Below are 24,198 nucleotides of genomic sequence, written 5' to 3' on the forward strand. Positions count from 1 at the left end.
CTGTACCTCCCAGTCATAGTAGTTTGAGTCATTGCACCATTGTCTGCTTGCTAATAAAGCCTCTGCCTTTCTCAATACTTCTCACAAAGCTTGATTTGCTCTTTCACACACCTAGCCAGAAGCTTCAGAAGCTCAATACCCTCCCTGTAATCATTGTGAAAAAACTCCCATTCAGTTATCTTGCGGCTCTCACCGAAGGCCGCCTCAGATTGCTGCATAGCATTGTTGGTCTGTTCTCTTACATCAAAATGTGAATACATCATGTGAATGACGGAATTGTCATTATTAGCTGATGATCCGATGTTTGTGTTCTTGGTTCTTAAATCATGGCATCAGATTGTTTCAAGGTTGGGTTGAGAAACAAGTGATAAGCATATGCCTTGCAGTCTGAAATCCTAAGTACATAAAGGAGACATAAATTTACAGAGTTTAGTGTGAGATTTTGTTAGATTTGTCAGAGGCAATAATCAGCGCAGCTTCAGGAATTTGTGAGCAGTAGAAAAGCTGTTAATGTCAGCACCTGATGCAGCCTCACTAAGCGAAGAGCCAGTGATGCTGCTAGACTAGGAAATGAGATTTTATCTTTAATGCGTTAAGCCTCTGGAAACGAGGGAGACTGAGGGGTGAAAGTCATTTGCAAAGACAAGTGGAGTTACTCGCCGCAGACTTGAGTCGTTGAGTTTTATCACTCAGAGCGACTGAATAAAAGGAGGAAGGGAGCACCTCTGGAGGAGCAGGCAGCTAGAGAGGGTAAAAGAGGTGTTTGTTCCTGGGTTGACTTTGTTAGAGAGTGTTTCCTCCCCAGGTTCCCCATACAAGGCGCACGTTGACTTGCTGCTGGCTGCGACTCAGGCTGAGCGTGTGCAGAAGCTGTTCTGTATGCCTGTCAGGGATCTGCTGCCCCAGATCAGCGCGAGGAGCCAAATGAGGGACAGGTGCAGCAGACAGCCTGAGGATACAGAGCGAGAAGTCAGGCTTTTAATTACAGCCACATGGGTTATGAGGATCCTTCTTTTTTTTAAATAATTTTTTATGATTAAGCCTATCCCAGGATCTTAATTTAAGGCCAACTCTGTTTTTCACTGTGCTAAGGCTCCCAGAAAAGACACAAGGCAGACTTCATCATTTTATTCTAAAAATGGCTTTTATATTTGAATAAAGTGGTTTGAACAGTCTTTTTAAACACCATCTTTCGCATCTTCTGTTCTGTGCCGCATAATACAAATGATCTTTATTAGTTTCTCAAATTCTTTTCATCTAACCTCACCTGTACATTACTCAACAGATTCCACACTGTTGGTGTTTGTTGAACACAAACAAATTTGTTGGGATGCACTGATCCACTTTTTCACTTCCAATACCAATATAGATATCTGAGGCTTAGTATCGGCTAGTTTGGTCTGATACAGAAAAACAGTGCTGAGTTGACTTAAAGTGTTTCTTTAAACAGAGACATACATATACTGAATTACAAATTTATGTGTTACCAATAGCTACACAAGCTTGGTCAAACATGTTAAAACAACACAATTTGTTCTGTCAGTTCAACAAGGAGTGTAACAGCCAATGAAAAATAACTGCACTGAAACTGACATAACCAATAGGTTGATTATCTTGGTCAAACGTAAATATAAACTGCAAGAAATCTTCTTTCAAATGGTTCAGAAAGTGAAATTGGGAATTCCAAATATAACGTAAAATAAAGCGTGACATCACACAGAGTACATAGCATAGACTTGGACTGAATAGATCTTCCCTTATGGATCAGGCTCATTGTCCCCGATACCCAAACTAGAATTTTTTCAATATCAGGACTGATACATATATAAATATTGGGTCAATGCATCTCTAATTATTTGGTGCTTCCATTGAATTTAAGAAGGAAAGTATCAGCTCAGCGCTTCATATCAAAATGGATTAACTGATCTTAAAACATCTAAATTTTGGTGCATTGGAGTTGGATAACTTCAGGGATATATATATATATATATATATATATATATATATATATATATATATATATATATATATATATATATACATACAGATAATATGTTATTGATTTTCAGAGTATAGGATGTAGGCCTGTCACGATAACAAATTTTGCTGAACGATTAATTGTCTCAAAAAATTATTGCGATAAACGATAATATTGTTTGAAGACCTTTTAACACTGATGTAATGGAAATGACGTAATAATGCATGTGATTTCCTGCCAAAGATAGATACACTTTATTTTCAAAAGAACACTTAACACTGGAACTGATAAACAAAACAACCAAAAACAAAAATAAAATGGATTCTCAGTCTCCATTAACAAAAAACGCACTTGAATTAAAACTAAACAACATAAAGCCAAAGTGGAAATAAATACTGCATTCAACCAAAAGAGTAAAGATTATGAAGTCTGTATATTATGTTGCCCTTCAGTAATAATTAGATTTAAATAGAGAAGATGGGCACATCGACTACCTGATGCAATAGTTCACACTACAGGTTTTTTGCTCCTATTTTTCCCCTTACAACAATCTTAGACCGTTGGTCTTTCTAAGATTGTGTGGTGTGTTACGGTAGATCGTCGTTGCCGCTCCGATCTAAATCAGTGGTTTTCCCCGACTGGGATCTTAACGCAGCCTGTTGAATGTGACAGGTAGCCAATCAGAAAGCCCGGATTTTCCTCCGCGCTTTCTGAGGGGAAATTACTGAGGGGAATCCCAAACAGCTGACACGGCGCAACCCGAAGTCCAGCAGACATCGGAGATGATATGTGGAAACAACATTAATGTTTATTCAACATGCAAAGAATATAGAAATGACAAGGGGAGGAGTTGGAGCGAAATTGCTACCGCAGTTGATAAACCCGGTAACTTTTCAGCTGTTCTTCGTTAACGTGACGTAAATAGGTTCTAATGATTTTCATTCAGTCAGGACTGACACGCGTTGCAGGTAGATTGTAGTAAAACATTGATTAATGCCTGGTTTTAAAATTAGTTCACTGGACTTGTAGCCATTATTTTGTGCCCATTGTTGGACACCACACGGCAGGACCGAACCCGATGGAACAGTTATAGCTAGGATTTCTGTCGGCTAATGTGTAATCAGTCAGGTTACACTAAGGAAATGAGGAAGGGAGGAGTCAGTGGAGAGCACCGGAGTTTAGCCTTTTTTCGTTCAGTGTCATCAACAGAAAGAGAAAAAGGTCAGAAGAGACGATAATGATTATTGCAACAGCGTCTTCACAGGTCTGTGCAACAAATTAATCAAACAGCTGCAGCTGATCCAGAATGCTGCTGCTCGCGTTCTCACTAAAACCAGGAAGATAGAGCACATAACACCAGTTTTAAAGTCCCTCCACTGGCTCCCTGTAGCTCAAAGAATAGACTTTAAAATACTGTTGTTAGTTTATAAATCACTGAACGGCTTAGCACCACAATACATTAAAGATATGCTTTTATTGTATCAACCTTCCAGACCTCTCAGGTCTTCCGGTTCTGGTCTGCTCTGCATCCCCAGAACCAGAACCAAACGAGGAGAAGCAGCTTTCAGCATCTATGCACCACGAATTTGGAACAAACTTCCAGAAAACTGTAAAACAGCTGAAACACTGACTTCTTTTAAATCTCAACTGAAAACCCACCTGTTTAGAATTGTATTTGAAATGTAATCAATTGCAAATTTATTGATGTAACTTGACTTAATGATTGATTCTATATTGCATTGTGATTCTGTGTTTGTTATGATGTAAAGCACTTTGAAATGCCTTGCTGCTGAAATGTGCTATACAAATAAAATTTGATTGATTGATTGATTGATAATGCCGATAATTAAAATGACGTCGGTAGTTTTAACTTATCGTACGATTAATTGATTTATCGTTTATCGCAACAGGCCTAATAGGACGTCAAGAACTAATCATAGCTCCAATCTCATGCTTACCTTCAAGTGGTGTTTCTGTGCGTGGTGCTTTGTTTTGTCCTTAAATTTGTTGCTCTTTGTGATTTCATCATCCATAATTGGTCCAGGTATTAAGCTGTAATAGTCCTCTTTTTTCAATGCTGTGATTTGAACTGTCACTCCACCATTAACAGTCCTCATTTTCAGGTTTTGAGGAATTGTAACGTTAGCTGCTGTACCCATTATAGTTACTGCAGTATGCTACTGATGAACTCTCTGCATCCAGACTCTTATTAGCTGCTGGATGGTGAATTGACCCCAGCTTTTTTTCACATCGACTTCTCTTTGTCGCAGCAGGTTATCGTATACAGGCAGGAGGAGAGTTTTACCTCAGGCACTTGACCACCTGACCTGTGATGAGTTTACCTTCCACAAGGGAAATGCACCAGCTCTTTTTTTCTGGACATTTTTTCCCCCTTCTCCTCCAGCGATCTGCTCTTGATATGAGAAACTCAAGTCTTTTTTTTGGCATTTTTGTCTCTGAGTCTGTGGCTTTTGAATACAATCTGCTGTGGGCTTGGCACATGTGAGATAAAAGCTCTTTCTGTGTGTATGAGGGACAACACTGTAGCTTTTCCACATCAACCGCCTGGCTGCACAGCAGTAAAGATCAGTTGATAAGCCAAACGACAGGGTTGGCAGTTAAATCAGCCGAGCATCATGGGAAAGGAGAATAAGTGTCCATCGCAGATGAACCATTTTACCCGAGGCAGGTTGATACTGCAGTATGCTCCCCTTACTCTGCTGTGTCATTAACAACTGAGCAGCAACATGAGCAGTGCAGGGAGTTTCTACATTCGTTTATTAAATGGCGAGCTTGTTCTTCATTTATTTAATGCTGAATTTAAGATTTACTAGGTTCATAAACATTTTACTCATCTGCATTTTACCCATCTAAATCCCAGACGAAATCCAAAGATCTGAAAAAAAAAAAAAAAAAACCCTGCAGTTTATGGAGAGAGGCAATATTTTCAGTGCAAATTCTTTGTATTATTTTTATGAACTATTGCAGTCAGTGGCACCCTATTAGTTACAACTATTACCTCTAATAGTTATTATAGTTATATAAACATCCTGTGAAGTGTATGTAGTAGTTAAGACTATATAATTATAGCCATGTAGTTATGGATACAGTTATAACTATATAGTTAAGACTATAGTTAGCTGTATAGTTATAGTTAAGTCTATATATACTATATTAACCTACTTGAGTTTAAATCGTTTTTCAACTGATGCTAGTGGGTATTTCATGCAAGTTCTGTTTCAGTCCAAATGTTCACAGTCCTTTGTAGAATTAGTTTCTATTTTTCACCATTCTACCACTCCCATTCTGTTTCCTGTGGGGAACGATGACTTTCTTTTAATTTCCTGCAGATTGCTGCTTGTGTTTTTGAGGTTTAGATGTCTTCACGGGAAAGGTGTGAGCAGAGTCATTTAATTCTGTTTTTAAGTCTTTAAAGGGATTTTGTGGAGAAAGGCCACAGACCCATTAGTGATGCTGAGCAGCTGTTTGAAGACGGACGCTCTGCCTCTTGAAGAAATTGCTGGATTTTTTGCTCTGCTAGGCCGTGTCTTTGCTTCTTGAGGGACTTCCATAAACAGCAGGTGGTATTAATGTCAGAATTTATGAGGCTTGAATTTGTTTTTCTGCTCTTGTTAAATATTTTCATTGACATTGATGAGAGATACAAAATGATTCATGAAAACACAAGCTGTGAGGAGCTGAAAGAAGGAGAAGAAAGAAATACCTGAAAACCAAATTAGGGACGGATGATATGGAATTAAAAACGCATGACTATTTTGCGGTATTTATTGTGGTAGTGTTCTAAAAAATATTCAAAAATCTATTGAAGCATTTTTTTTGGCTTTCTGCAGCTAAAACATTGAGACTGTTCTTAAAAAAAAAAGCTAAACAAAATTTCAACAAGGGGCAACTTGCCGACTGCACTGGAAATAGCCACAAAATAAATGGTTGATAAAAATCATTCCTATGTACCAACAGTAACAACTTTCTGTGTAGCTCAAATTAAAATTTGTTTCTACATCTAGTGGGAATATCTTGACCCTGTCTCAATCACAAGATTAGGATATTAGTCCAGGAAATTTTAACCAATCAGTGTTGTAGATGTTGACTACTTCTGCACTTTGTGGCCTACTGTTTTAGGCTTTACATCAATTCTGCTGGATTACAGTTTTGCTGAAAGAGCTTGTATATATATATATATATATATATAAGAGCTTGTGAAAGCTTGTATGATGTAGTTAACAGATTAGTTAGCAAACCTTTGCCTTTTTTATGCTTCAACATGCATATGGATATTTGTACCTAAACATCAGCACATATAGCTTTTTGTGGATTTCTTGATTTAAATTTTTACTTGAGATAAAAACTGCATTACAAAAAAAAAAAAAAAAAAAAAAACTTTGACTTTGATGCTTTGGAAGAAATTGATTTTGAATCTGGCTGTCCATTGGAAACTTTCAGGATGTTATTTATCTTCGTAAGTATGTACCAAAGTCAATAATTAGATATTTTGCAAAAATAATCAGTTGAATTTTTTTCAAGAGAAGTTATGAAAGAGCTGACCAACATCATTTCCAACTGTTTCCAACTTCTTGTTTCGTTTAGGAGTTTCCTGTTTGTCATTAATCTCCATACCCCTCGCCGATGTGTGCACATGGCCTGAACAAAATGGTAGGAAATCTATCAATCTATAGACTGATAGATTTTTCTGTATGTTTTTCTGTATCTGTATTTTTCTGTTATGAAGCAGCCAATGAACAGATTCTTTTCCAACGGTTTGTGAACTGATCTGTTTCACATTCTGCACCCATATTGGGCTGTTGTCTGTTCAGTTATGATCTGGTTGTTCACATATTGAAAAATGATGGTAATTGTCTTCAAGGGCAGCTGTAAAGTTGTTCCCATCAAGTCCATTGGTTCAGTCATTACAGCCAGTGTTGGGAAGAAGCAGCAAGCCTCGGGCCGTTTGGTTCAGCACAATGTGGCAAAACTTGGCGCAGTGAGACGAGGCCGCCGTGGGGAGATGTGTGGAGCAATGCTTGCAGGATTAGGGCCACTGAGATAAGTGATTTGCTGATCATTTATGTAAGCCACATCTGTCCTCTGTCCCCTCAGTGGCACCCGGCCTCCCACGCTGAGCGGGATGCAGTTCTGAGTTCTGCTTACAAAAGGGAAAATCAGGGGATGGCGTGAGGGTGGTGGGAGTAGAACATATTCTTGGCTGCTGGTACCAGAAACATGAATATGGTGATGCTAGTAAACAAAAAAAAAATAAATAAAAGAACAAAAAAACATAGCTGAGAGACTGACAAGCCAAATGCTTTTAAATCCAACACAAAAGACTACAGAAAAATACAGTTAATCTCATTTGTTTTGGCCCCACAGCTTCAAGACAATTGTTTCCTGCAGGGATTAGTCTAGAATTGTCATGAATTAGTCACACATGTGTGTCAGAGTTTTCTCAGAATCCAAGGCTCGACTTTGAAAATTAGTCTGATTGGCATATTTGGCAACACAGCTTGACATAACCCTCATATAAGTATGTTTTATGCTATGCAGAACATAGTACATGTACTTTTTCACTTTATTTTTCTTTCCTCATTAGTTTGAAAGGTTGATAACATAAAGAAAACCTTCCCTTTGATCATAAAATCTGCCCTTTGCAGAATTAGTTCTGACATGAAGTTAGATATATTTTACTGGAGACTTATCCTTTTGCCCTTCCGGAACACTAAATTCATCAAGGTCAGTGGTTCAGTACTATCTGTGAATACCAAGTTTTCAAAGTTTAATACCACCATCTTCAGACACCGTTTAGGAGTATTCTAAAACAGGGTATGGACTTCTGCAGTTAGCTGTGTCTTGTGATTAAAAATATAATTTTTTACTGTTCACTCTGACTGGTTGGTTGAAGGTTGCAGTCCTTTGAACCTTTACTGGAAGAAGCTGGAATTTTGCATGGGAAAACTGGAGTAAGCGTACTCTCAAATAAAAACAAGTTCCTTATAGATTGTGAATGCAAATGGTGTAGATTTGTTTTCCTGCTAAGCAACAACACCATGACTATTAACAGTCTGCATATTGTGGATGTGTGGTAGGCTAAATGCCCTGGCCTCAATATCTTGTATATTTGCCTTAAAACACAGTTACTGCCACAGCAAGAGGTCTTTTTTAAACTTCCGATGAGTTTGTTCATATTAACGTTGCCAAATAAAATTCTAAATATCTCTGCATGCCACTCTGCATGTGGAAATGCCTTTTTTCAATTGAGGTGGCAAAAAAAATAACATTCTACATTTCAAATGAACAATATGTGGGAGCTCCCACATATTCGAGCATACTGAGCGGACTCCACACACTCCAACTGGATGGTTGGAATTAGTCAAACATACCAAATGCATAGATTTTTCATAATGATTTTACTTCATTTCCCACTGTCTGAATGGATGCTACCTAGTTTTATGTCCTAGCTACACCAGAGTAGCCATCGCACAGCTGTCAGCACAGCACAAAGTGGCAGTCAGCCTGCTGTGCGCCCTTACAACTATTTACGCCGACTCGCTCCTCGGTGTCGCATACTAAACATTTCTTTGTGAACGCTGCTTCACACTCAGCACTTTACTGTACGACACAGAGACATGGATTGTAAATATGTACCTTCCGGTGGATGTCCGCATTGGGTCGGTTTTGAGCATGCAAGGACCTGAGTATGTTGGAGCCTTAAGTACCAAACACACTCACTTCAGCAAGTCTCAGTGTAATAACTATGTCCACTTCAAATTTCTGACCAACTACAAAAGTTCTGCCCAGATGATGTGTGAACAACAAGGTGCAAGATCAGAATGATAATGTTTTGCTGATCGGCTCTGGGAGAGAGAACTAATTTCCTGTTCCTGCGGAGCATGCATAGACGTTAAAGGCAGCCCAAGTACCACCAGTGACACTTTCATCACAGTTTGAGATCTATGGTAAACCAAACTGTGTCAGATAAATGAATCCCATCATGATAGATACTACATCAGTGCAACAGTATAATTTGATGTTCAGTGGCTTGAAGGAAAGCCAGCTCCATTGGTATCTCACTCAGCAACTAAAGTACATCAACACTGCACAAACCATCTAGTTGTCATACTATTTGATAAGCAGTATTTCCCTTCTTCCTGCCCCAATGTGAATGAAACTTTTTCTCAGAAGGGTTTGGAAACATGTCATCATGACCACGCTTAAGCCTCTTAAACATCCATCACACTGCTGCATCTCTTAATATTCTGCTTCATCCTGAGTGGCATGAGGTAATCTCTCTTGCGTAATGCTGACTGCGTTGCCAGCATTGGAACATATGTTCTGTCGGTCACATTTTACTGAGTTCTGGGTCTGATAGTGGTGCTCTTCCCACGAGATCCTCAGGATTTTTTTTTTGTTTTGGTTTACACTCACTCAGTTTTCCCGCACACCTTCTGCAATGAGTCCTAAAGAATTCAAGCAATTTTTTGTACCTCTTCATCTTTAATCTAAGAACTTAGCATTTTGCAAAAGGCAGAAAATCATCTACTGTTCCTGCCCTTTGTCCAATCCTATTCTTGGCATTTCTGGGTGTAGCAGAGCTGTGGATAATGACTCCTGTTGGGAGATGAGAGATACTTTGTGGCAAAAGTTGCAGGGGTCTCTCTTCCAGAGAGGTCTCAGTGACTTGATCTCTGCTCAGAGAGCATCATTGCTCTTTGGAAAAGCAGCAAAAAGCAATGGAGCTTGAATGAGAGTAGAGAGTTGAAGAGAGCAAGACTGAAAACTCCTGAGCAACTTTTCAGTGTCCTTTCTTTTTATGATGAGAAACTTCAAGTAACAACGGCAGTAAAATTACTGGCAGTACAAGGAATCTTTATTGTCTTAAAATTTTAATGTGTACATTTATTTCTTGTCTCTCAATTAATTCAACTTTAAAAAATACACCAACATTTTCATTATACCTGAAGACAAGCGATTCCTATTGACCTTTTCCAATTGTAGTATTGAGGACAAGGAAAGATAAAATTATGATTATGTAATCTTCCTGTGCAAAGGCAGTCCTTGCAAAAAAGCAAATAGCCAACCTCAGCATGGCAGAAATAAGTAAAATCAATGCTATATTATTGACATATTAAAAAACAATAAAAGCCTAAAGGTGATTTCAGTCATGACTGCAAACAAAGGGAAAACACTTTATTTTATATATTTTGCTTAAAATGCAATAATGACTGTAATATTCATATATTGGTTGCATTAACACTGCTATCTATGAGGTTGTGTAGTTTAAATGTTGTTCATTCAGATAATTATACTATTTATACAGGTTATTGAACTTAAAGGCAGAAGCAAAACAGATATGGTTTGCTTGGTTACATCTTCAAAAATACATACTTGACACAGAGTTAATCAATCAGCCAAGAGCCCAAATTCTTTTAACATTTCCTCAAACATGCATTCAATGGCAAGAGTAGCTGACTGTATCTTAACAGAGTGCATTTTGAAACTAAAATAATGTTGAATAACATAAAACCATTCCCTCTTATTTTTGCAGATTTGTCTGACATTCATGCATCACAGTTCACTTGTTCGTCAAATCAATAAACCTTGAAAAGCATCCAAACCCCTGTTTATCGCCTCCTAGCTTGAAATATATCTATACTGGAGATTCCCTTGGTGTTCAAAAACCAAACTAAGATAAGTAAGTAAAATAATAACCTAGCAAATCTGTTATTGAAGCAGGTTCCTTATTCAGTATGATTGTTTTCAAAATAGGTTTTCGACAGAACTGACCAACCACTGGCTTCACACTCTATTTATATGCTCAGCGAATACACCCACCCAGCAGCCCATGCACACACACAGGACACAGGACTTAAAAAGTTCAAGACATGAAAAGATAATTTCATAAAAAATGATGCGTAGACTAAAGGTATTGGTGTGGATAGAATACTATGACCAACATTATTGATTAGTCACATCATTCCTACTCTTTATAAAAGATGTCTTTGTATCAAAATTTAATTAAGATATACTATATAGCTACACTATGTTGGGAAGTTTATTGGGTCACCCCTTCTAGTCATAAAACAAACTTGTGCTTGTTCAGAAAGCGGTAGGCTGAGCAAAATCACAAATGGGACTCAACTGATGATGAGGCAAAGAGGTTGGCAGTTTTCTCCAGGATCAGCAGCAACAGACCACAAGCTTCAAGTGACCTTCAGGTTTGGACAAGAAGAGTGTGCAAGAGATTCATGGAATGGGTTTCCATGGCAGCTGGTTCCAAGATGTACATCACATAGTGCAGTACAAAGTGTTGGATGCAGTGATGTAAAGAACACTGCACTGTTCTTTACACAACAGCAATTTCTAGAACAAATGAGACTTTACCAGACTTTGTTCTATGGAAGAACCTGATTGTCTGGTACATAGTCCTAACTTCAACCTAATAGAACATCTTTGTTACATAATAGAGCAAAGACTTAAAAATCAAACCTTTTTGTCCAACATCAGTCTCTCATCTCACAAATGAGCATCTGGGGAACCGGTCAGAAAGTCTCATTAACACATTCATAAACTTTGTAGACATCCTTTTTAGAATAATGGTTAAGACTGTTGTAGTAAGCTATTACATAATTAATTAATCACACGATAACTCAAAGTGAGCTTGATCATTTTCATTCAGATTAATATTTTTTAAAGGGCAATTCTTCTTAGAGACATCATAATCCATTTTATTTATGGCTTTGGTAGTGTGTGGTTTTTGCTTGTGATTTTTATGTATTGATTTTGGTTGTTTGATTTTGGATACTTAAAATATTTTCCGGTTCCAGTGTTAAGTGTTGTTTACAAACTTGCATTATCATGCCATTGTTCATATTGTACTTGAGAATGGTCTCAAAATAATGTTATTGTTTATTGCAATAATTGTACAGCAAACTTTGTCACCACAACAGGCCTAGTTATTGTTGCTACAAATGGTGAGCTGACATCAATCAAACCCTATATATTAGTAATGAGATGTTATTCAAGTTCATACGTGTGTGAGGTCAGATACATACCTTCTGGCAGTCAGATGTTTATTATTTGTCAGCAGTGATTTAGAATATTTCAGAAAAAACAAATAGGTCCTGAGGTAGATTCTATATTTTTGTGTTCAGCTAATTTAATGCTAAAGGGGTTTTTGTTTAAGGTTGAATCTATTATCTGTAGTAATAATCAGTTTTTATCTGACTAATCAAATAATGCACTATTTAACTTGCACCAGATAACATGTTACCACATTGTTTGTATGCATAAAATGCTGAGTAATACATTGTTATATTGCTGTGAACTGCTGCTAATAATCTGACCATGGGAGATACTGTATTTCCCACATTTTATTACATCATAATCCTTATATTGTTACTTGAGACCTTTTGTCAAGTATGATCCACATGTCTCCCTGTGTCATAAACAGCTTTTTGGAGTTGTTTCCTGGAGGACGTGTAGGTTGCTGGTTGGTTGCAGCGGTGTGGTGTACTATTTTAGGAAAATGTGGGCACTTTACATGCGTGTTTGTCTGCGGCGAAGCAGGAAAGCTGGAGCTAATTGTCTTGCCTGTGATGCTGCCGAAGAGAGAATGAGATGGAGAAAAAGCAGCAGATGGTGAGGCGAAACACAGAAGACAGGTACAATAATTGTGTCTCGTGGGGTTGACGTGGATCTGCTTGTGATCTGACAGAACAGGAAGGGGAAAAAAAGAGGAGTACAAAAGTTGCCTCTTCCTCTCACTCCAGGCTCCTGTTTGCTCTCAGCAGGAACACAGGAAACTGAAAAAGGGAGGTATTGACCCAAGGTGGTCTGATTTGCCCTTCTGTTTCTATCAGACAGGCTGAACTGCTAGGAGTAACAGCCTTTCTTTTTCTTCAAACAAAGGCAGCCCTGAATTAAAAAGAAAAGAAGAATATGACTTTATTTATTCATGATTTGCCTGGGACACAAAGTGCCCTAAAGCAGATGGAGCTACAGTGAGATGGATTTTCTTTTATTTAAGCAGGATATGTTTATCTAATTGAAGTTTTTTGTACCACTTTAACTCAGAATATCTCTCAACCCTTTAGCTAAAGAAACGTGATGTCAGTATTTAGAATTTAAGTTGCTTTTCTTGTAGAGTGCTTTAGATTTAATTAATGAAATGTTAAATAAAGCATGTAATATTAGGTGCAATTAAATGTTCCACTATTTTAAAAAATATTCAAAGTTAAAACCTGTTTCAATGCAAAACACAAGAGATGCACCTTTTTCACTTCTGATACCGATGCACAGATATGAGGTTCAGATTATCGATCTGATTCAGAGAAATGTTTCTGAATTGACTGAGGTGTTCCTTTTTTTTAAACACAGACAAAAATGTAATGAATTACAAATGTATTTGACAACTCTGAACCAGTACAGCGCACTCATATACACTAATAGTTTCGCAAGCTTGGTCAAACATGCAAAACACAACATTATTTTGTTCAGTCAGTGCAATTAGAAGTATAACAGCTAATGTACAGTAAATAATAAAGAAACTGACAAAAACAATAAGTTGAGACACATGGTCAAACATGTAAAAATAAGCTGCAGCAAACCTTTCAAGTGGTTTAGAAATTAGGAATTCTAAATATACCCAATCTAGAATTTTTGTTCAATGTCGGTAGATATATTAATGTCAGATGGGAGCTTCTCCACAAAACACAGCAGAATGAAATCCTTGATGATCTTCTAACAAACTTTCACTCTTTTGCTGCCGTTCTTTAAAAAGTTGCTTCTTTTGTTGCTGTTGTTTCTTGTTGACTTGACCATCTCTCTTCCTTCTAAAATCTTGTATGCTTCTTTAATCAAGTGAACCAAATACATTGGGAGCACTTAACATGGCAAATGGTGCTTAAATAATTAGCTAACACTTATTGCACTCATATGCATACTGTGAACTGTGGTACTGTCATAGCAATAAATATGTCATGTGCTGCACTACCCTAATTAAGAATGACATCTTGCTTGGTTGTCCATTTAGGAGACCTTTTATTCCATCAACTGCCTACAGTTCATCTTCAAAATTAAAAAAAAGAAAAACAAAACGTCTATCAGAAGCAAGCTTTAGATGTTGCTTTATTTTTCTATGTCTTACTTGGATCTTTCAGATCATTAAGTATAAAACCACAGTAAACAAACCTCTAAAATGTTGCTTCTCCTTGTCCCTTGTGAAAGGTCCTTCAACTGCAGATCAAGTTCTTTGTACAAATTGATTAGAAGATGAGAAATTAAAAACAAAATGTTTAACTATTGAAACCACATTTTGTACTTGAAAAGTTTTATTTTGTTAATATAGGAAGTTTTACATTTCATACAATGGAAACAGACACAGCTAGGGAAAGAAAATCATCTGTTAACAATAAAATATGATGTTAGTGAAAACTTCCCAACAGCATATATTGTTATTCATTGTTCCAATTGTTGAATGTTTTATTTTCTTTCATGCTGTTTGTCTTCTGGAGTGTTTTGCATTGTTTGCTTTACTTTCAATTGAATTCTTCAAGATATGAAACTATTAATCCCCGACTTTAGTCAGGTGAATCTGAATGCAGTTAGAATAAAGCCAAACATTTTCTTTATTCATAATATATATGATATTTAACCCAGAAACATTAGATTAAGTAAGGACTTCATGAAGAACTCTGGGCCATGTCAGCGCTGTTACTGTGTGGCATCCTCTTGCAGCTGCTGAGGGTTTAAAGGCTGCAACAGCATCAGGCTCTCTATCTGACCATAAAGCAGACATAATCTGCTGTTGGCCAGATTAACAGAAGACTACTGCAGCATGGAAACGAGGTTAGGCAGCCAGCATTTTAGAAAAACTCAACATAATCTGGAAATCCCTCAATCGAGGTCATTGGGAGGAAAACCAGTCACTTTGATTCTACTGCTCACCATAAAGTCTTAACTCGGCTGGTTGGACCAGATACGTTTGCTTTTGATGGAAGATGTTCCTTTTTTCTTATTTCTGAAATCATTGTTTTAAAATGTCTAAAAACCTTATTTATTTATTTTTGTCTAAAAAGCACAGAACACTTAAATACACTAATAGCTTCACAAGCTTGGTCAAGCTTGTAAACCAAACATAAATTTAATTTGTGAAATTAGGAGTATAATTGCCAATGTGAGATAAATCACAAAGAAACTGAAACTGACAGAAACAGGTTGATTGCCTTGGTCAAACATGCAAAAAATAAACTGCAATAAGCATTTTTTTTTTTCCAAACGGTTCAGTAAGTTCAATTAGGAATGCTAAATTTAATGTAGATAAATATCCAATCTAGAATAGTTTTCAATATTGGATTTGATAGTAATTGTATCTGTACTGTGAGTACAGATACAATTACTGTATCTGCCAAAATACCATTTTGGCCGGTCTTCCAAAATGGGGGGCAGTTTATTGGTGCCCCATATTTAAAATCTGATAGGGAAAGAGAACTTGTTTTAGTTTGTGATACAGGGATTAAAACAACTGTACAAATAGTTTATGCAGCTATATCCAAAATCTATAATCTGTATTTAAAATTTAATTGGGATCATTTTCACATTGAACTTCAGGAACATCTTCATCTGATTAAAAAAAATAAAAATCACTCCCCGAAATAATTTTGTTCAAATATATTTTCCTAAGTTGTAAACTGTGTGAAAGCGAATGGGATCTAGTATCAGACGTTGCATCCATTTAACACCATGTTTGTGTGGTTCCAGCTGGCTGCTGGTGGCTGCAGCGCCGCTTCTTCTACAGCGAAATGGCAGATGAGTCTCCCAGGCACAGAGTACATTTAGAGCCATCTGGTGTACACAAATGAAAGAGTATGCTGCGAGAGACACAAGAAAAATGTTGTGACCTTAACATAAAGCTGCAGAATTAAGAGATTTGGTGAAACGCAGCTGTTTTCCAACATTGAAGATTATTGGGGAATATGCACTATTAATTAAGGGAGGATTTCTGACTGCTCTGGAGTTTGAGATTGGGCTGCTGTAATTGCTCTGCTCTCTGTGAAATAAATAGTAAAATAGATTTGAACTCTTGGGTTTCTTGAGAAATTGATGGGAGATTGCTAAGAAAAACATCTGATCCTTTTCTTATGGTAGCTCCTTAAAAGTTTAAAGCTGAATTGATCCAACTCTGTTAAAACAGGAGAAAAATTAAAGCAGCTTCAGGTTGGGTGATGACTAAGTGTATCTGGCTCAGACAGAAAATTCACTGATTTCTTTTTTTTCTGAAACTTTTGCTGCAGTTGATTTTCTCCTGTCTTTTCTATGTTTCTTGTTCAAAGAGTCTGCTGACTCAGAGCTTTTATTGTTTGTAAGAAGGAAAAAGTGGCCTGTTTTGATGTTAAAATGATGCCAGTAGAGTTACATCTATATACACTTTACTCAATATTTTTACAGCTCATCATTTTGGCAGAATGAAAGCTTTTGAAGGCAGGCCTTTATAAAGTCCATTTAGCTTATCCTATGGGATCACTTCATGTTATGTTTACCATCAAAGATCCACCAATCAGAATTTTGTGGCCATTTTCCAATCTTTTGTATCTTTAAAGCTTTGACTTGCTGATTTTATACCAAATGGATATTCAACCACTTGTATCCTCAAGGCGACACCAATAAGGGCCAAAACAGATTTCTTTTACAGAAATCGTAGTTTTGAAAGCAGTTCCCAAGAATTCCCCCCAATAATTGTAAATTTGAAATATACCATTGTAGAATGTTTTTTTGGTCAACAAACTTACTTATTATTCTACAACATAGTATGAATCAGTGCTTGTGCAGCTGTCCTACCAGATGATTAGCCCTGTAGAAAAACATTTTAAAAGTCATTTTAAGGTAAGAACTCCAGTCTGCCTAAAAACCCAGATCTCTCTTTGACTAATTTGAACTCTGGAACGATTCAAATGCATATGTGGATAGAAATAGACCACAGACCACTCCGAAAGCAAGACACAGACTATAGCGCTGGGGATTCTGGGTAAATGCAACCAAAACAAACGCTCAAGTCAAGGGCAAGTGGGAGAAATGACTCATGGTCTTTCATCAAAGATGAACGATTCCTACAACTGCTAAAATGTGATGCTACTACATTTTTTTTACATTTTGTTCTCATGTCTTCTTCAGAGGTTTTCATGTCATTTCCTTCAGTAGACTTTGATTCAGCGTCACCACAGGCAACGGGGGGAACAGGTTTTTTAATAGTTCGGTTCGTTTGACACAGTGTCGTGTGAAAGTGTAAATGTAACAATTGTTGCAATTTTGGTCCCCATAGTTCAACACGTTTATTTTGTACAACTGTACAGTTAGAGGACTCTTAAATCTTAAAATCGCTAAATGCTATTCTCTGATAAATATTCAACATTTTGAGGATCAAAGTTAATATAAAAAAATGCTTGCACTGAAGCTGACTATTTTCTTGGTATGACCACCACCTCACAGTTTGACCAGACAGATTGAAAAGCATTCCATATACTTTCCCACTTTTTTTCAGAGCAGCCTCATGGTGACTAAACCCTGGGAAATGTTAGACTTCACTTGCTGAACAGGACAACCTGAATGCTCCTTTCGCCATTGTGTCAATGAAGGGAGGAAACCATCAGCATGGCTTGTGTTGAGCCATCCGGTGTGAGACGTTGATGTGCTTTGATGGTGGCAGTTTGGACAGAACTAATGTTATCTCAGATTGACAATGTGTGTGTCCATATCCTGTGCAAATATGCTCAGAAATGTGTGGACTGAAACTATAAGTCTCTTTTTATGAAACTATATGCAAACACTGACTGATATGTGGCCTTTTGTCATCAGTTAAGTAGACCACTAAAAGGCTACATTAAATTTAACGAGGCCTCATGCTGCCTTCTGACAGGAGATATGCTCCTATACTTTTGGGCTCTCTGAGCTTCCGTTCCAACCTGCAGTGTGTGCATTATTGTATTCTTTTTTGTGTGTCACTTTAAAGACTTTACATTCCCATCAGTTGCTCTGAGAATGTTGAATGGAGACAACACAGCCACTGAGGATCGCGTTGTCACTCCTTCAGTGTCCTATCAGTGTTTTTCTGCTGCGTCTTGAATATTAACAGAGCGGAAAAGTGCCCACAGTGGAATGAGTCTGTGTCAGCCTGGAGCCTTAGCTTTGTGATGATAGCGACTTGCAGAGTAGGGGAAGGCAATTCTCCGTTGTGTGGTGCAGCAGAGAAACAGATGATTGTGCTTGGCCTTGTTTTCAGCTCAGTTTCAGAGGCTCATCTGGGCTGGTGGGGCTTTGTGAGTCTGTTGGCAGACTCACTTACTGAGATCTGGATGAGATGAATTTAACTCCATCTTCCAAAAGTTTATCACATTCACATCGTTAATAACTCATGGCTAGAGTCAAAAAAACATGTAGTAAAACTATGTTTTAAACGCAATTTATTTGTGTTGGTGGGGGAAAGGTCCATCTTCCATTAAAAAAAAACAAACATAAATAAACAAATGTGTGGCGGAGCGCATTGTGACGGCACGTAGCTGGTAGATGAGTTTCTGTGTGCGACGAAAGAAGGAGTCAAATCCCATTGCTAACATGAACACAAAAGCTATAAAATGGAGAGTTCATCTATTAAACTGACTGGAGATGAATACATAAACGAAAAGCTGGAGTATAGACATTTTATTTCTAAGCGTATTTGTGAGCCTGCCTCTTTATTATTGAATTGAATATAATTTCTGATTTTTGTATAACTTTTCTTCAGGTTAACTTAGAAAGTGAGCTATTATTGTTTCAGGTTAATTTTCTAAACTACAGAAAAGTTGTTGAGGAAGCTCAAATGTGAAAAATTGGATTGATGTTGATATCTGATATTAACTCTGCTGTTATGTGAGATTTACCAATGTTTTATTTAATCTTCTTATTTTATCCGATTACTCGATTAATCATAAGAATAATCAATAGATTACTCGATTACTAAAATATTTGTTTACAACAGCCCTACTGCCATATGATTAGACACTATTTTTTACATTTTCAGAAATGAGACCTTTCAGTTGTTGATAATGAGAGAAGTTTATGGTCAAAGTAATTTAAATAAAGTTGGGTTAAGATTGGAATCTGTACTAAACTAGTGATGTTCCAGATTATGTGTTTCATCCATGATTCATGCAAAGTTTCTCTTTCTGACCCGAGTGTTCTAATGTTTAAATGGATTTTAGAAAGTCTTCCTGTTTTATGGTGGCATTATTGAGTTTGCAATTGTTTTTCTATGTGATTCTTTTTCACGCTCAACCTTTCACTGTCTGTCTCAATTTCTGTCTTTGGTCTCAGTACCCGCCCACATTCTACTTCCACGAAACCAAACATGTGCACGCATTAGCTGAGAAGTCCACCCCCACCTCTCCTTGTCTTGTTTTTCAAGGTCTTGTCGAGCAGCGCAAAACGCCCCGGAGGAATATCATGGCGACGTGCGATGAAATTTTAATCAGGAGGAAATGGGGCGGCACGCTCTTGCTTCTCTTTAGTATAAATTTGCTCAGATGGACTCCTGCTGCTTGTCAGACCCTTATGTGACACACCGAGGGTGTCTGCTTGCGATGGAGTAAGAAAATACGAGGTCAAATTAAGGGAGGGTTGGATAGAAAGAAGGAAATTGGGAGTAGAGTAGCAGGGGTTACTATATGAAGCTCCTTCACACCATCATTCTATATTAGGAAGCTTTTTGTTCATTGTGCAAGCAGCCTGGAGCTTTTTAATATGTCCTTTCGACTTAGACAGTTGGATATTGCATAAAGGGAGGATTGAGCGAGTGCACGTCAAAGCTTTCATTGGAAGAGTCAGGATAATGTGGGCTAATAAGCTACTTTTAATGTCAGCAGTAGCATAAATCGCAATGCCAGAGGAAAGAAGTCGCCACCTGCATTTTGCCAAGCAGACGGCACAAGCTTTACTTTGGAAGAAAACTGCAGCGATTACAGATACATTATAGGTATCCACATCATACTTAACCCAAACTGGCTCTGTAACCCTTTAAAGACTGATAGAAGGCTCTTGAAAAACCCATCATGTCTACTGTACAAGCCTGCAGAGGTACCAGCATGATCCAATGTTTTTTTCAGTTGTTCTGGTTTGCAGTAATCAGCAATCAATCAGGTCCACTGGGTGCCTGATCAGGTTTCATAACAAAACCAACCTATAATGACATGGATAAATTTCCATAGGTGAGTGCCATTCTTTATCAGACTTCATTCACTTGTTGCACTACACAGAAATAAATGGTCATGATACATTTTAATTACATTTTTGCTACAGTGAACTCTTGCCAAACTTCAAATTAAAGATTGTCCAGCAAGGTGAAGAAAGTTTATTTATATAACTCGAGTCACACACAAGGCATTCATAAAACTAAGAAAAAAACATTTTAAAGTATGTGAGCTGTGTATGTACGTATGTATGTACAAATTTTCACTGGGGTGACCTGGAAAAAGTTTAGGTTGGCACAAAAACATTTTACACATAAATAAACATGTTGACATCAGCATGCAAACTGTGTGAGATGTTAAATGAAAGAAGACCGAGAACAGAGCCTTGAGGAACCCCACAGTGATTTTTTTTTTTGTTCTCCCAAATTAGTTTTTACTAAATGACATAATGTAATAAGTAGGAACAAAATATAACTGTCTAATTTTTACTACGTTTTTTTTATGCTTAGATAGATTTGTCCTGATGTTCTACAAAGAAACAATAGTCATACATAAAGTCTGTCTAAAAACCTTGCAAGCTCTCAGTTATACCATTACTTTGCTATTCAGTGTCCTGTTCCACCAATTCTGCATTTGGATTATTAATTCACTGTATGTCATGCACTCCGTGATGTCACATGCACTTAAAGTGTTTGACTAATTGCTGCCCCCCTCCTTTTTGAGCTAATTATTTCTCCATTGTCTTGTGATCCGGTAATCATGACACAGAATCACTGAAAAGCACTCTGCGTGTGGAATGAGCGAGTGAAAGAAGTAACAGCTTTCGTCTTTGTGTGCCGAGCTGCGACGTATCTCTGTATGTGTGTGGTTGTGTATAGAAAGCCTCAACAGAGTTGATTGTCGCAGCATTGATATTCCCCTCACAGGGTTGTCAAGCATGAAATAGAAGAGTGTGCTTTCTGTGGATGAACTCTCAGCAGAGCACTGTTAGATAGTGAGTGCTGAAGCCTTGGAGAAATAACGTAGCTGAAACAGATAGTGACTTAGGATCAAGGGAAGATAAATCTCATTGAGTGTGTGGCGTGGTTGTAAAACCAGAGAACATTTAGTTCATTTTAAAACCCCGTCCCTCAAACTCCATTTTGATGATTTTTTAAAAAAAAAGTTTTTGTGATTAATTTGGAACAGACTATTGCTTTGGTTGAACTTTTTTGGGAAATAATAATAAAAAAAATCTTCATTTTAAAACCACGTGTGTTAATAACCCTGTCATGTTAAATTAAAGCTCAAGATTTATTTTGCAAGATCTCAATATCATGAAAGCAGGATTCAGTATTCTTGCAAACATGCTGAGTTGCATTACTGTTTTGTTGACATTGTTATAACCTTATAACCAAAGCAAGAGTGATTAATTGAGATGCTCGGTTGGCTTGTTCTGAAGACTGATTATGTCCACAAGAACTTCTTTTTCAGTCAGAAATGCTTTGGTTTTCTGGCTGTAGAAACATTCTCCCAACATTCAATATCTGTGTTTAACTTCTTCTTCAATACCTTCATTCATAATTCATTGCATTTAATTTTCAAGTAACATACATTGTGGTAGTATTTCCTCCCTGTGAAACTTGTTGCTACAGCTGTAACCAAGTTCCATGGATTAAATGCAAAGTATTGAATCAAATAGATTCCCTCCAGACATTTTACAGCCAAGTTATTTGGTTATTTGACACCTATCAGCCCTAATTGTGAGTACTTTTCTTTGCAGGGGGTGAACAGGGTGGGGAAGGACGCCAGAGTGGGACGCGATGGTGTACGACGGAAAGACTGGCATGACTATGAGACGATCAGAAGAGATGCCACTCGATCTGGTTGGTTCAAACCATCTCTTGGTCCCTCCTCATGTTTCTCTTATGCACACCATGTCCTGTTTTTTCTGTGATGTAAATCTAATGTCAAAATATAGTTTACACCATTAACCACAGTCATCAACTGGGTGTAATTTACTACTCCAGGGATATCAGTTTGTGAATGAGCTGAGATGACTTGGCTTGATTAAGGTCTCTGGGCATCCAGAATCTCTGATTATTGTTTTTGCCTGAAAAGTCATACGTTTTAATGTATTTGTCAGCCTCTCTAATGGCAGGGAAAAATGTGACACTAAACGATTTTTAGACCTTTGTGGTGGTAGACAAAATCAGTTTCCCACGCAAGTATCTTTACTCCTGACTCCAAAAGTATTTAATCTAATGCTGTTACCTTTTTTGCATTTCTTTGTTGTCCTGTAGGTTTTAAATGGTCCCTAAATTTTGGAACCTGTCTTCATCTTTGGGGAAACTTCCTTTTATAAAGCTTTTTTCATCAACACAGTCACACAAGACATACCGTTTGACCTTATCTTTGTTTACCCTTTGAGGAACAAAAAAGTAGCTCCAATAACTTTTGAGAATAATAAAACGGCCCTTTTTGTCATGATGTTCAATTTCTTTTCTGCCTAAAGGAAAGAAAACAGCAACAACTGCAGTTTGAGGGTTTTATCTGCCATTGTGTTCATGACGTGACGGTGTGTGCACATGTTTTAGGAAACGGTGAGCAGGGAAAGCCGTTCCCGCTGACGGATGCTGACAGGGTGGACCAGGCCTACAGGGAGAACGGCTTCAACATCTATGTCAGCGACAGGATCTCCCTGAATCGCTCTGTTCCCGACATACGGCATCCCAAGTGAGTTGAGCACCAGCGTAGTCAAAAGAAAGTTTACAACTTTTCTTGTGCAAAAAGCTGTGAACAAATGTTGCTTCCAATCAGATTTTCTTATCATAGTTTGCAAGGCACTGGGGTTTCAAAGAGCTGGGTTGATTAGTTTGTCTGGTGAGCTCAATTAAAGGAAATCTACTTAAGAAGGATGTTCCACATTATTAAGCAGGCCACAGGTTTCAAGCAATATGGGAAAGAGAAAGGATCTCTGCTGATGAAAATCATCAGATAGTGTAGTGCCGAATGACAAGGTATAAAAACATTAGATATTTAACAAAAACTGAAGCGTTATCGTACTATGAAGAGATTTGTGGCTGATTCAGAACAAAGATGGGTTTGTACAAAATGAGGAAGGTTTCTGATAGACAAATTCATCAGGTTAAGAGAGCAGCTGTTAAAATGCTCTTACAAAGCAGCAAACAGTTATTTGAAGCTGCTGGAGCCTCTGGAACCTCAAGGTGGAGGATCCTCCAGAGGCTTGTGGTGCATCAACCTACTATTCAGCCACCGCTAACCAGAGCTGACAAGCAGAAACGGTGGCAGTGGGCCCAGCCGTACATGAAGATTAATTTTCAAACAGACTTGTTCACTGATGACTTCTGTGCAACCCTGGATGGTCCAGATGGACGCAGTAGTGGATTGGTGGTGGATGGTCACCACATCCCAACACAGCTGTGACATCAGCAAGGAAGTGGTGGAGTCATTTTTTGAGGAGAGAATCATTGGTCGGCCCCTTCAGAGTCCCTGAAGGTGTGAAAATGACCTCAGCAAAGTATATGGACTTTCTGACTGATCACTTTCTTTCATGTTTCAAAAAGAAGAGCCGTACCTTTTGTAGCAAAATCAGCTTCATGCATGACAATCCACCATCTCAATGTTGAAAGGAATACCACTGTGTCATTGGCTGCTATGGGCATAAAAGGGGAGAAACTCATGGTGTGGTCACCATCCTCCTCTGACCTCAACCCTATTGAGAACCTTTGGAGTTTCCTCAAGCAGAAGATCTGAGGGTGGAATGCAGTTCATATCAAACCAGCAGCTCTGGGAAGATATTCTGACATCCTGCAAAGAAATTCAAGCAGAAACTCCAAAAAACTCACAAGTTCAATGGATGCAAGAATTGTGCAGGTGCTATCAAAGAAGGGTCCTATGGAACTCTGTCTGTCAAGATGTTTTTGATTGAAAATAGAAAATCTGCTGTGCATAATAATTTGGAACAGTTCATTTTTTTATTTTTGAAAAAAA

The 24,198-nt window shown here is 37.8% G+C and overlaps 1 protein-coding gene across 1 annotated transcript in view; it reads left to right on the forward strand.

Annotated features, from left to right (window-relative positions):
• Positions 1-24,198, forward strand: part of LOC116728708 (polypeptide N-acetylgalactosaminyltransferase 10) — a 97,665-nt gene that overhangs the window by 13,633 nt on the left and 59,834 nt on the right. Inside the window, exons 2-3 of the mRNA XM_032576988.1 lie at positions 21,968-22,070; positions 22,782-22,920. Of these exons, the coding sequence (XP_032432879.1) occupies positions 21,968-22,070; positions 22,782-22,920 (242 nt within the window). The remainder of the gene's footprint in view (positions 1-21,967; positions 22,071-22,781; positions 22,921-24,198) is intronic.

The sequence above is a fragment of the Xiphophorus hellerii genome, chromosome 11 (genome assembly GCF_003331165.1).
Source record: "Xiphophorus hellerii strain 12219 chromosome 11, Xiphophorus_hellerii-4.1, whole genome shotgun sequence".
In the NCBI taxonomy this organism is placed as follows: domain Eukaryota; kingdom Metazoa; phylum Chordata; class Actinopteri; order Cyprinodontiformes; family Poeciliidae; genus Xiphophorus; species Xiphophorus hellerii.